Source organism: Girardinichthys multiradiatus, chromosome 19 (assembly GCF_021462225.1).
Source record: "Girardinichthys multiradiatus isolate DD_20200921_A chromosome 19, DD_fGirMul_XY1, whole genome shotgun sequence".
Taxonomy (NCBI): domain Eukaryota; kingdom Metazoa; phylum Chordata; class Actinopteri; order Cyprinodontiformes; family Goodeidae; genus Girardinichthys; species Girardinichthys multiradiatus.
Window position 1 is genome coordinate 27,426,845 of NC_061811.1, and position 13,807 is coordinate 27,440,651.

At 39.4% G+C, this 13,807-nt stretch overlaps 1 protein-coding gene across 1 annotated transcript in view; it reads left to right on the forward strand.

The window, feature by feature from the left end:
• Positions 1 to 13,807, forward strand: part of LOC124884897 (glutamate receptor ionotropic, NMDA 3B-like) — a 157,818-nt gene that overhangs the window by 95,065 nt on the left and 48,946 nt on the right. The window contains exons 2-3 of the mRNA XM_047392935.1: positions 1,760 to 2,460; positions 12,826 to 13,322. Coding sequence (XP_047248891.1) covers positions 1,760 to 2,460; positions 12,826 to 13,322 — 1,198 coding nt within the window. The remainder of the gene's footprint in view (positions 1 to 1,759; positions 2,461 to 12,825; positions 13,323 to 13,807) is intronic.

Genomic DNA, 13,807 nt, shown 5'->3' on the forward strand with positions numbered 1-13,807 from the left:
CATGCTGAATGTGTTTTACAAGAGTTTGCATTGAAATACATTGATAAAACCCAACATTAGTGGAAAGGCTTAATTGAAGGAAGTTGGGACTTCAACTTTCAGCATCTACACGGAGATGAAAGAGTAACGCTCTCACCAAAGGCTTTCTAAGAGATTTTAAATGCTTAAGTCAAGTGGTTATTCTACAAGACACATCTTACAGGCTTCAAGATCTGTGGATTTTTACAAACTTCTTCTGAGTCAAAATTGGTGAACATTTTTATCTTTTGGGGAGTTGAAAAATGAAACTTCAGTGGTATTTAATGGCAGGTTCGAACAATTATTTGCAACACACCGAACCATATTGCACTCAAATTCAATTATCCTTGGCAGGACACATGGAAAATGAAGTATTTTATTTAATACTTAAAATCAAATTAGTAAAATACTTTTTATTTGCAAATTTTACACCAAGCACAATTTTTGATTTTCTTTTAACTGATTTTAGCTTTAACACTTTTAATTTTCCCCAAATATTGTGTGAGGGTGTCGATTGATGTTGCTCCAAAGACTGCCCTTAGTGCCGGCCCAGGTGTATACAGGTGGTTGGCGTTTGTGATCCCTAGGTAGGGTTGTATTTCTCTTTGCTTTGTTGGGATTTTGGGATGACAGTCTGATGAGCGGTAGGTGATATTCCCTGTTTGACTACGGTCAGGGAAGGGGTGTTGCACTGTGTGACAGCTATGGATTTGGGGTGGAAAGGGCCGACCCATGCGGCCCATAAATGTACATGCCCATCCACACAGTAACCTGTAATGTACATACAAGAAAACATAGTGCAAGAAAGTTAGAATTACCGCAGCCACTTCTGTAGCTTACAGTACAGTTAAGGCCAAAATGATTCTTACCCCTGGCAGATTTAGATGCTTTCACTGAACCAAGAAGTTTGTTTCTGATAAAAAAAAAAAAAAAAAAATATATATATATATATATATATATATATATGTATATATATATATACATTTTTTATATATATATATTTTATATATTATTGATTTTTCCATAGCCTGGTGGCTCTACAGTTCTATCATAATAGGTACTCAGGTGGATGCATTTAAGGCAAATCTTAAACCATCTAAGAAACTTTGCCTTATCACCTTATCAATATGGACACAACCCCCCCATCAACCTTGCCTGGAGCAGTGATAGGATGAAAAATGGATAGAACCCCTCAAAGGAAGTGGGGGGTGGGGGGGCATCTGTGAGCTGCATTCAAGGACAACTGTGTTATCCATTTTGGAACAGTATGAAACAGGCCAGTGTTTTCAGTAAGGTTTGGGAATGCGAGTTCCTGGATGAACTGTGGATGCTACTGTTGTCCTGCCAAGCCCACTGTGATGTTGCAGATTAGATGTGAATCATTGACTCCTTGTTTGAAGCAGCACTTCCCTTTTCATTCGGAGTGAGAGATAATGACCAAATATGACTGTGTGATTGTTTCAGATCTGTGTTGTGGTAAATTGTCACAGAGACCGGGATTGTTTTCCAGTCTCTGGTGTTTATAAAAGCTGTTTAATGTTTTTATATGTTATTTAGCCCTAAGGTGTTTTGCGATATCTATTAATCTCTCTTTTGATCTATTTCTCTTTATACCCTAACTCTCTTCTCTGCGTTTTGTGCCCTGCTTTTTTGTCCTGTTATCTTTTACACTTACAATTCCCTATTATGTGTTAATCTTTTCCTGTTTAAATGTTGCTACAATTCTTTTCCTGTTTTACAGAATCGGTATCACCTGCAAATGTCGGCCCGTGTGCCTCCGTCAACCCTGGGAAGCTTGCTGCTGGCAGTCCTGCAGAGTGGAGATGGGGGCAGGGACAGAGGGAATCGAGGAGAAGACAGGTGGGGAGGAGCAGCTGTGATTTGCCCTGGATGGGACGAAGGCGGAGATGGCTTGCTGACTCACCTGCAGAGGCACAGTGGTCCTGCTTGGCATTTGTGGGACATCATCAACCTGACTCGCATCACAGGGGATAGAGATATAAGGGGGGAGGCCGGTGAGGATCGGAGGGAGGATCAAATGGAAGAAGAGGCTTTGAACATCATCTCTTCCAGTTTCCTGCGCTCCCCCTCGCCGATCTCCTCCGTGCTCCTCATGGGATCTGACCCGGAGTGTCTCTCATCTGTCCTGCGGGCCGCTCAGCGTCTTGCACCATCACTTCCAGCACTGCAGTGGATCATGGGATATCCTTTGTCCCCTGATTCACTTCACACTCTGGGAGGTCCCCTCGGACTGTTGGCCTACGGGGAGGTCGGCCGCAAGCCGATAAGCTTCTACATACGGGATGCCTTGCAGCTGATTGGTCGAGCGGTGACTGCAGCCACCATGGTGCAGCCGGAGTTAGCACTAGTTCAGAACTTGGTAAACTGTTACGACAAACCAAACAAGCATGAAATACCATCGTCTGGACAATATCTTTCCAGGTATGAACACATGAGTATGCATACATAATTAAACATGTCGTTCCTACCAAAAGTGTTTAAAGTTGTTGAATTCTTTCAGTTTGTCACATTAAAATCACAAACCTAAATTGTTATTTTATGGGATAGACCAACATGAAGGAGCCAGCATGTGAAATAAATGGGAAAGTACATGTGATTTTCAAAATATTGTACAAATGAAAATCTGATTAGGTTGGTGTGCCTTTAGCCCCCATGGGTCAAAACAATCTCGAACTACCATTCACTCCAGTTACAGCTGCAGGTCTTTTGAGGCATGCCTGATGTGAAACATGTACTATTCTTAATTCTTCTTCTTTACAAACAGCATGGGCAGATTGGATGGAGAATTGTGAACAGTAATCTAAAATTCATAGATTATAAAATGGATTTTAGTTTGGTCTTTTACTGGGCCATTTTAAAACACAAGCATGTTTTAAACCATTCCTTTCTAGCTCTGGTTTTATGTTTAGGGTTATGTTCCTGCTCCACCCCAGTCTCCAGTGTTCAGGATTGCCTTGTATTTACTCCACTCATTGTATTACCAACTCTGTTCAGTTTCCATGTTGTTACTGAAGAAAATCATCCTGACAGCATGAAGCTGCCAACCACAGTTTTTCACATGGAGATGGTGTGTTCAGAGTTAGTTTTCTAACACGCATAGTGTTTTACGTTTAAAAAGTTTACTTTTCAAAAAATAAAATTTTTGTCTGAACTGGCCAAAGCATCTTCTTCCTCATGTTTGCTGTGCCCCCTACATGGCTAATAGCCAACTGCAAGCAACACTTCCACAAAGGCTAGCTTTGTAGAGTGCACAACTAATTGTTGTAGTGTGAAAAGGTTCTTCCAAATGAGTTTTGAATCTCTGCAGCTCCCATGTTCCCTAGTTACTATGATAGTCTTGGCTGTGTCTCTCTTTCCCTGAATTTTAGTTCTGGTAGATTTGAAGTTGTGTTCCACTCTTTCCATTTTTCAGATGAAAATAGAACAGTGCTCTACGAGATCTTTAGACCTTGGGTGCTAAAATTGTTTCTCCTGCATGCTGTTTACTGGGTCCATTTATTTTCAAAGCAGCTCTGATCAACTTCCTGACTTTTTTAAAGAATAGAATCCCCAGAGTATAATGCTGCCACCCCCATGTATTACTGTGGGGATGGGTATATATATATAGGTAAAAAGGTTCAGGTTTGGTCTCAGCTGATCAAATGTTTGTTGTGTTCACTACAGGGCTTGTGGCAAACTGCAAACAGGAGTTTGTATGGCTATTCCCCTTGCTACTCTTCTATAAAGATCAGATTTTTGGAGTGCATGGCTAATAGTTGTCCTGTCAACAGATGCTCCCACCTGAGCTGTGGATTTCTGCAGCTCCTCCATAGTTAACATAGACCTGCTGCAGCTTCTGTGATTAATGCTGGTTTTGCATTTCTTGATAGGTTTGCAATTGAGCCATACTCTTTCCATTTTCAGAAGATGGATTGAGTAGTGCTGTGTGAGATGTTCAAAACTGAAGATGATGCGTTATAACCTAACCTTGATTTAAACATCTCCTCAACTTTTTGTGTGATTGTCTGCAGTGTGTCCACCTTAGGAAAGTGTCCCTTAGATGAGTCACGTGCATTTTATGGTCCTTAGCACACAGACCAAAGTGCATTTTCATCTACAGGTGACAGAATCAGAGGAAGTTTTACAGTTTGCATCCAAATGAGGTTGTTTCCATCATTTTCTGAAGTGTGTCACGTTATTGCACGTAAGGCTAAATGTGATTTTGTTTTATCACTTGGGTTGAAACCATATAAGCTCAAACTCATGAAAAAACATCAGGTGTGATGCTCCATAAATTAAATAAAACTGAATAGAGTTATATTTCAGTGTATTTAGCTGAGTTTTAGTTCTCTGTAGTTTTTTATTTTGATTGAAAAGGTTTTGTGTAGCTACCGTGCATTTTCACGGCAAGTCAAACATTTTCGTGGATTCCTGGACACTTTTACGTAACATTCATTTTTGTACATGCAGAATTGTGTGCGAAACATGGCGCCACAAGGTTTTTGTGCGTAAGTACGCTCCTATGGGGGAAATTTACTGCCAAAAATCAAGAGCACATATTTTCAATTTGAGAGCAGGATTTCATTCAAACTTAGTAATGCTTGCACTCAAAACTTCTGCTTTCTTTCAAATAAACTCTGTTCTCTCTCAAATGTTTGTTTCTGCACTCTGATCTAATGCTTTTTGCATAGATAATTTCTCCTCCTGCTTGTATCATCCTACATGCGCACAAACTGGCTCTCTGCTCAGATCAAAACTGCGTTCTCAAGATTCTTCCCTGCTCACAAATTCTTTTTGCTTGTTTCCTTCTACTGACTGTGCCTGTGTTGCTACAATTGATGACTGAGAACAAATTGCATTTGGATCAGCAATTCCTGCAGAATTTGATGCCTCATCAGAGTCTGTAACAATGGTAGAAAGTATAACATTATAGTTATTTTATTGTGAAGCACTTAAATTATGGAAAATGAAGAATAACCATTTATTTATAAAATGTATAATTCAGATATCATAAATAGCTACCCCAATAAGTAAAAAGAAAGTGTTTAATTTAACCCAACAAGGCCCAAACCCTTAAAATGTAAGGTTAGCTTTGTAAACATTTTACTGAAGATATTATTATAACAGTGATATTGTAAATCATTAACGTTATCTTTGATATATTAGATGAATTAAGTGACATTTACAATGCAATTCTAAAATATTTCTTTCACTGAAAAGATGTGTTTGATTGTCATATTTTATTTTAATGTTTATGTTGATAGAAACGGACGTACATATTTAACTACTGAATGTTTAAAATCACTTACTTCAGGATAGTTTGAATTATTCATTGTCATTGTACTTTGCTGGGTTGAGCTATCCAGTGAAGTAGATTGACCTATTTCACAAAATTGCGACGTGCACCGGATGCATAGAAACACTTACTTCCAGATTTTGCTCCATATGACCTGTGTCAGGGAAGAAGCAACAATGGTACGCTCAGTAGAAGGAAACAAGCGCACCCTAACTAAGCCTGTGACCTAGCAGTTGCACAGTGTCATTCTATTGGCTGCTATGGTTGCTAGGAGATGGTATGACTTGGAAGCTCAGTTTTGATCTGAGCAGAGAGCGAGTTTGCGCACATGGACGATGAAGCAAGCAGGAGGAGAAATTATCTATGCAAGAAGCATTAGATCAGAGTGCAGAAACAAACCTTTGAGACAGAACAGAGTATATTTGAAAGAAAGCAGAAGTTTTGAGTGCAAGCATTACTAGTTTTGAATGCAAGCAGAATGAAATCCTGCTGTCAAATTGAAAATATGTGCTCTTGATTTTAGGGAGTAAATTTCCCTCATACGCGTCGTACACGAGGCCCCAGAACTGCCCGGTTCTGAGGAAGTGAAAAACCACAGAGAAGCTTCATAGATGCAGTGAAGGATGCAGAAGATTTGGTGAGACAGAGAAAGATGCTGAGATGAGGGAGATGATCAGCTGCAGAAAACCCCAAAAGACAGCAGCTCACAGAAGAAATTTGGAAATGCATGTTTATAAATATTACCTCCTGAATATTCATAATTTCATATGTTGACATGTATTCTTTTTCTGTTACATTTTCATTTATAAAGGTGCTCCTTTAATTAAAAACGAGACCAATATCTCCACTTTTTCTTTATGAAATGTAGGAGGGACTTTCTTCTGCTCATACAAAGCAACTAAGTAATTTTTTCTTAAAGTAAAAATTTTAACAAGGTACTTTTTACTTTTATTTGAATAACATTTTACACTGGTAACAGTACTTTTACTTAGTACATTAGTTTTGTACTCTTTCCACCTCTGAAAGCCAGATGTACTAAAGATGCTGGAGAGTAAAATGATTATAGACAGTGTTGCAAAAAAGAGTACGCTGCTGCAGAGGTGATTCATACAGTGAACGATGTATGTGTACAAATACAGCAGCTTTCCAGGTTTTCTATCCTCTATTCTGTCAGGTTTAAGTTGTTAAGTTTGGAAGTTATTTTGTTGAAAGGCAATAAACTATGTGGCTTTGTTATAGTTTACCCCATAGGCTAAATATGAATACATATATTGTTGCTATAAATTCTATAAAAATCATCACATTAGCACTGTAACTATGGGTGTATATATATTTATAGACTTATAAGTTTCATTAAAAATTCAAACCAGCAGTTGAAAGTGGGTCAGTCTGTCAGGAGCTCCCGGGCCCCTTTTTCTCCCCAGTCCGCCCCTGCATGCTACAAGAATGTGAATGTTAAATTAGCATCTTTAAACATTTACAATGATACCTTCTGAAAAATATTATGATATGCATTTTTCAAAAATAGAGCCTGGTAATTATGAACACTATTATTCAACTTATTAAACTTTTTAAACTAAACTGTCATTCATGGATGATTTCTGTTCTGATTAGGAGTTCAGTTTATATAAATGTCACTCTTTTTTATTTAATGGTTCATGTGGGATAACTAAATTACATCCTCATAAATGTGTTTATTTATAAAATTATTCAAAGATTACAGCCCTGGCCCCCAGGAAGGTAAAGGCCAAAATAGGGCTTGCATCAGTCAGAATAAGCCTACATGTAGAAGAGTCATTGGAGAAACAAGGAATCTATATACTATATTTCAAACTGGAGCTCACATTTGCAAATCTGAGAACCCTACAGGTGTTACACCTCTTGCATGTATGTTAAGAAATATGGCTTCAGCTTTTAACAGCAGATGTAAACTTCAGTGACATAGATGGTCAACTCCCAACCTTAACAGGAATTGGTCTCTGGGAGACATTTCTCTTTTAAGTTGATGATTGTAGTGTAAATATAGGTAGTCAGTCAGTTATTTCCTACCACTTCTTCCATAGTGGGTCGCGGAGAAGCTGGTGCCTATCTCCAGCAGTCTATGGGCAAGAGGCAGGGTACACCCTGGACAGGTCGCCAATCCATCGCAGAGCAACACAGAGACATACAGGACAAACAACCAACCACACACTCATTCACACCTAAAGGCAATTTAGAGAGACCAATTAACCTAACCGTCATGTTTTTGGACTGTGGGAGGAAGCTGGAGTACCCGGAGGTAACCCATGCATGCACGGGGAGGACATGCAAACTATGCAGAAAGTCCCCCGGCCGGGAGTCTAACCCAGGACCTTCTCGCTGCAAGGCAACAGTGCTACCAACTGCGCCACCGAGCAGCCACTGTATTAAATAAACAAAGGAAAAATATTGAGTTCAAGAAAAAAATATATGATTTGAAAATTAAATCAAAATTTAAATAAAAATAGAGAATTAGAATAGATATATGTATATATATATATATATATATATATATATATATATATATATATATCTGATAAATTGATTAATGATTGAATATATCACTTATTTTTATTATTGTGTTGCATTTAATGATGCACTAAAGTATATTTCTATCTACTTTTATGCCCAGTGATTATTTTATTGAGTTATTTATTTATGTATTTATTTTTAATTATGGCAGGATTGGTCCTCCATACTTTAGGAGTATCAGAGGAAAGGGGGCTAAATGCAACCCACACATTTCAGATTCACCACACCCTATAATTTGCATACGTTGTTTGTTTCGACTTAAGATGTTGATACTGCTGTGATAAGTAGCATCTGCATAGACAAATACTCTAGTATGCATATTATTTCATATTTGAAAAAAAATAGTATGGTAATTAGTTGTGGCACCTAGTTGGCAATTGTTTCAATAACAGATGTTTTAGGCCGGTACTTTGAAAGTAGAGATTAGTTGAAACAGTCAATTGCCTCAAACGCTCAAAGTCAATTGCTTTTTTATCAAATGAATCATCCTGCTGTGATAGAAAGCATAGCTGAAAAAAAATCTTCTCTCGAGAAAATAGTTTTTACATATTCTTCTAAATTCAGTTTTCTACTAAAGACTAATTCCTGCCACCTGCCATGACCTGCACTTTGTAGTTTTGTTACAGTAAAATTCAGCAGGGTGAAAGATGCATATGTTTCTCCAGCCATTTAATATCTTCCCCTCAGATGATGTAGGACTTGCAGTAGTTCTTGTCATGCCTAGCTTGATCCTTAAATGTGCTTCCTAACTCTTGCAGCCAGCAAGCTACTGTTTCTGGTGTAAAATTATTACTACTGGGAGTCTAAAACTGCGAGACATAGTCCCACAAGTGAGCAGTTATACAATCACCTTACAACACATTGATCACACTGACAAACTACAATTAAATTTAGCTGGTCCAACTACAAGGTGTCTGTGAGCTCATTAGCTTTCTGAGTGACACTTTGGCTTTTTTGTGGTAAATTCCAGGCTCTGTTCATGGGTCTCCACGCTCTGGCTGTTGCCCTTGTCTGTCCTCTGCACAATAGGGCTGCTAATTTCTTACCAGCGCTCTCATACCACAGGTGGGGAGTAGGTCTGTGTGACATATAGATTCACAGACTGATACCAAAGGGTTTTGTGTGTTTGGCCGTGCTGTTACTATCACCTCAATCCCTGCAGCTTTTAAAAACGCCTCTGGCAGCTTTCACAAATCTGTCAAGGTGCTCTCTGTGATATAGGGACACGCAGAGAGCAAAAAAGTCCCCATTAAATAATAATGTTTTCACTTGAAGTAGAAAAATATAATCCCCATATTTGGACACAAACACACTGACACACTTTAGAAACCCAGTTAAGCCCTATGTAGCTGATACTGTGTGAATTGCTGAACTCTTCTTCTGTAAATTTCCCCCAAACTGAAACACTTTTGCCCTGTCAGTTGACACGGATATTCCTCAAATGGCACAATGGATAAAAAAGCAAGTATCCAACATCTGTTGGTCATAAGGTGTCGCTGAGAGAAGGATTTGCGGTAGGAGCTGGGCCTACAAGAGATACTGAGCACATGTGGTGGCTCCCAGCAGAGAGTAATCTACAACAACAGCATTATTACCAACTGGATTCTCTCTGCTCTTTCCCTCTGCAGTGCCAGGGTGCAAAAACTATTGGCCACTCAGTGCCCAAGACAAAAAATTTAAGTTGCACCAAAGGAAGGAATGCAATCATGACTTTTTTGTGTGTCAAAAGAACATGAAGTTTAGAGAGAATCTTTAGCCAGCACCGCTTTAGCAGTGCTATTGATCTTCTTCTTTTGAAATTTGATGTTGTTAATGTTGATGTTATCACCACCTGCTGACACAGCATAGACAGATTTATTCAAAGACAGAAAAAAATATTTTTAAAACATAGCCGGAGTAGTGCTGGAAAGGTCTAAGTCCTGTGTTTTGTCAAACAGGCTTGACTTACAATTGTCAGCATATATTTGTCTAGCTGTTTGCATTTGTCTTTTATTTATCCATAATAGTATACTTATTTTATTTATTTATACATTTCATTTAACACAACCAGCGGTGCAGCTTTCTGACTCTGCATTGTATGGATTATCACTGTGCCTAAGATTTACCTATTTGCAATGAAAGGATAAACAAGATCACTGAGTAAAAATCAAAGTTAACTGGTGTCGTGTTCAGGTTGTGGGGTGGTGTCTTCTAATGGATCTTATGCTTTTAACATTCACCCTATTAATGTCCAATCTAAGGATTAATCTTTAAGCTGTAAAATCTAGTTTAAAAATGGGATTTTGCTTTATAATCCAATTCCCAGGATAAAACTGTTCTAATCAAATCTTAATTCCAACACATTTCAGTTATCATAACAGGCTAAACAATGATTTTTGCCACTGTAAATATTGTACTTGCCAAACCTCAGTGTGCTGTAAACAGATTAGATTGATCATCTACTAAAAGAAATGTTGCCAAGCGAGCACTGCACTTGTCTCATTTGTAGTCTTATTGTTCTTTAAAGAGTAAAGAACTCAGTAATGGTTTAGTCACTTCAAACTTCATCAGGACACTAGGGAAAGTCACAATCATTCTGGTAGGTCAATTAGGACATAGTCTAAAGATTTTCAGATTGGCCTGTTTATAATGGTGCCACATTCAATATAGTGCCAGTGACCTTTATTCTGGCATGAAAGAGACTGCTAAAAGGGATTGTACTATCACACTATGTAAACCCGTGAAGTTACACTCAGTGCTCTCCCTCCACACTGCCTGATTCTTATCCGTCTCCTCCAACAGCCAGACATGGTATTGCTCGGTAGAATGCTAACAAAGCTGGAGGAAGTGAGAGACTTCCACGTGGAAAAGGCAATTAACAGCTCAATGCGTCAAGGGAAGGAGCGGGAAACTCAAGGAGGGAGAGACAGGACGTCTAGAGATATGAACAGGCGAGGAAGGCACGAGGAAAGTTAGGAAAAGCAAATTGTTTTAGTTTCAAACCAAAAACTGTGGTGCAATGAAGATAAAGCCAAAGTATTGATGTTCATTTTGTCTTTTCCAAATCTTCAAACATGAAAGATCTTTAAAAACATTACAGAAAAACAAGAACTTCTTCGAAGACGAGCAGATAGATGAAAGATAAAGGAAGTGGGAAGCAGCTAAAGGTAAAATCGAAATAAAGTCAAAGAAAAGCTTGTGAGGAAAAAGGATGTGGGGGAGGAGAAAAGGGAGGGAAACAGATAGAAGGCTATTGTTATCAGAGTGAGATCTGCCAGTCAGTTCCATCTCACTCAACACAGCTGCCACACTGATTCCATCTCCACAGAGGAGATTAAAACCGTCGAAACAAGCAAGTCTTGTATCATCTCCACTCAGAAAAAGACAGAGAGAGTAAACTTCCCTCCAAACTTAAAGAGATAGAGTGATAAGAGGCCAAGGCACATGCCTGCGACTCTCTTATGGAGTCATCACTTACCGGCTGCTCTGCTGACATTCAGGCTGGCTGGCAAAACTGGGACCAGGTGTTAGTGAGAGCAAGCCATCCCTCTCTGACACTGCGGGCAGACTCATCAAACTGCTTTGACATCCACAATCATTCTTTAAATTCTGCTTCTGGCCTGGTTCAAAGATCCAACCTGCTGAAACCATAACGAAAAGGTAGTATTGCTTGAGAATGTTTCACTGTTCCCTGTCCAGGGTAAACCCCGCCTCTCGCCCGTAGACTGCTGGAGATAGGCACCAGCTCCCCCGTGACCCACTATGGAATAAGCGGTAGAAAATGACTGACTGACTGTTTCACTTTTCACACCTCGACTCTTTGGCCATCTCCGTATTGCTGCACAGTCCTATCCAAACTTGTCACAAAGTGTGAGAAAGTGGGTTTGTAGTGTCCTACCAAGATAAGAGACGTAAAGTTAGGCTTAATTTATTTATTTATTTTTCTATTTTTGGCCTGCAGAACCCATTAGAGTATGAGTCTAGAGTGGGTTGGCTTGATGAATCTGCTGTCTGTTCGATATGATGATTCAGCTGCACTATTACCATGAGCGATTTCATCTTAAGGCAAGGCTAGCTCTTCCACTTTATGGTCAAAGAGGCAGAGAGAGCTGCTGATGAAAAAACACAAGTTAATGTGGAATGGGACGGGGGCATCTTTAATCAGGTTCATTAGATATATGTGGACTCTGACGTAAATTCTAATGTAATGTCGGGCAATGAACAAATTCACGAGCAGGAACACACACAAGCTCTTAAAATTTGGCTTAGAGAAGAGATTAATGACCCACATGATCAGTTTAGTCTAGTCGTTGTCCTTTGCATGCACTGCATTTATGAACCACAACTCAAACACCCATCTCCCATTAGCAGGAAGCAAAACTTACCATTTCAAGACTTGACCATGACATCCACAGCATAGTTCAGTGCACGCACAAAATGCAGTGAACCCTACTTATTTTAACATTTGCACAACCATTCCTTTGATTTGCAATCTCCTTACAATCCCCCACTAATTAGTTTAAACCTTGCATGCATCTCTGAGAATTCACTTGTCAGCAACCTCTTGATCAAATGCTAAGACATGAACTAACAATTACTGTGCAGCTTAAGAGAGGAAAGGGAACATATATGTATGAATGGGATCACTCTCCCCAATATATTGCACAGTAAAGACCAGTGCAGGGCCACCAGACGAGTGAGATGAATATCAATGACTGTTTGGATGGACTGGCAGATAGAAGGAGACCCTCATTTCACTGCATTAACTTTTAATTATGACCGTCTGGGAGATTCAATTACCCATTTGAGACCAGACCTGCTAGGGCTCTGCAACCAGACTGTTCCCATCTGTGCCAGGTTTATAAACTTTAGCTTTTTTATAAAGTGGACTGGTGCTTATTTCAGAGTATATTTCCACATTTTTAAGGTGCAAAATTTCCTTTGCTGTCTCTGGCTAAATATTTTTATTTCCTTCTTTTGAGGTTTCTGTCCAACATTTCCTTCACTGGTTCCACTGGACTGATTCAAGTGGATGCTTATGTTTCTCGAGTCCTCTCCTCACAACTGTTTCACGTATGGAGTCTCAAAAGAGGAGCGCTGGGTCAGCCAGCTTGGGTTACTGTAGGACAGTGGACCCGTGGTCGACTAGAGCTTGAGGGGGGCATTTTGGGACTGTTGGGAGGGCTTGGAAACAGCCAGGGGCAAGGCCTTGGAGCTGGCGTTAGAGGAGGGGATGGCCAGGGGGACAGCTATTTTGGAGGACGCTGGAGGCCAGGACTTTCCGTAGAGGGACACCGCCTACGTGTGGTGACGCTGGTTGAACATCCATTTGTCTTCACACGAGAGGTGGATGAAGACGGTTTGTGTCCAGCTGGTCAGCTCTGTCTGGACCCTAAAACCAACCGGTCCGACATAATCAACGGCCTCTTCAACCAACTTCATAACCCCAACTCTACATTGATGGACTGGGAAGGAATTGGTGGGTTTGTTTTTTATATTACTTACAAATATCAGTGTGTTGCACAATTCCAATGAAACAAATAGTAATAAAGAATAAAATAAATAATATAATTGAACTCAAAGCAAACTGTGGCATTACAGAATAATTAAAAATTTCTCTAAATTTCACAGTTCTCTTCATTAATGCATTTAATCTTTGAGGCTAAAGTAATTTCATGGTGTCATCAAAAACATATCACATCTGATAAAGTTTTAGACTAGTAAGGCAAGCTTCAAAACCCACAGAGTCCACATCATATCTGTAAACAACTATGGATGTCATGCTAAGATCAACATGTAAATACAACTTTTCCAACATTATGCCAAAAATGCCTTTCCACATGATTGTCTTTGGGTTTGGACTCATGGTGACATCTGGGCCCAACCTGAACAAGTTGGCAGTATGCCGTTTTTAATTAACTGAGATTGCAAAAACTCTTTGCCAAAGAAATCAAGATGGCAAAA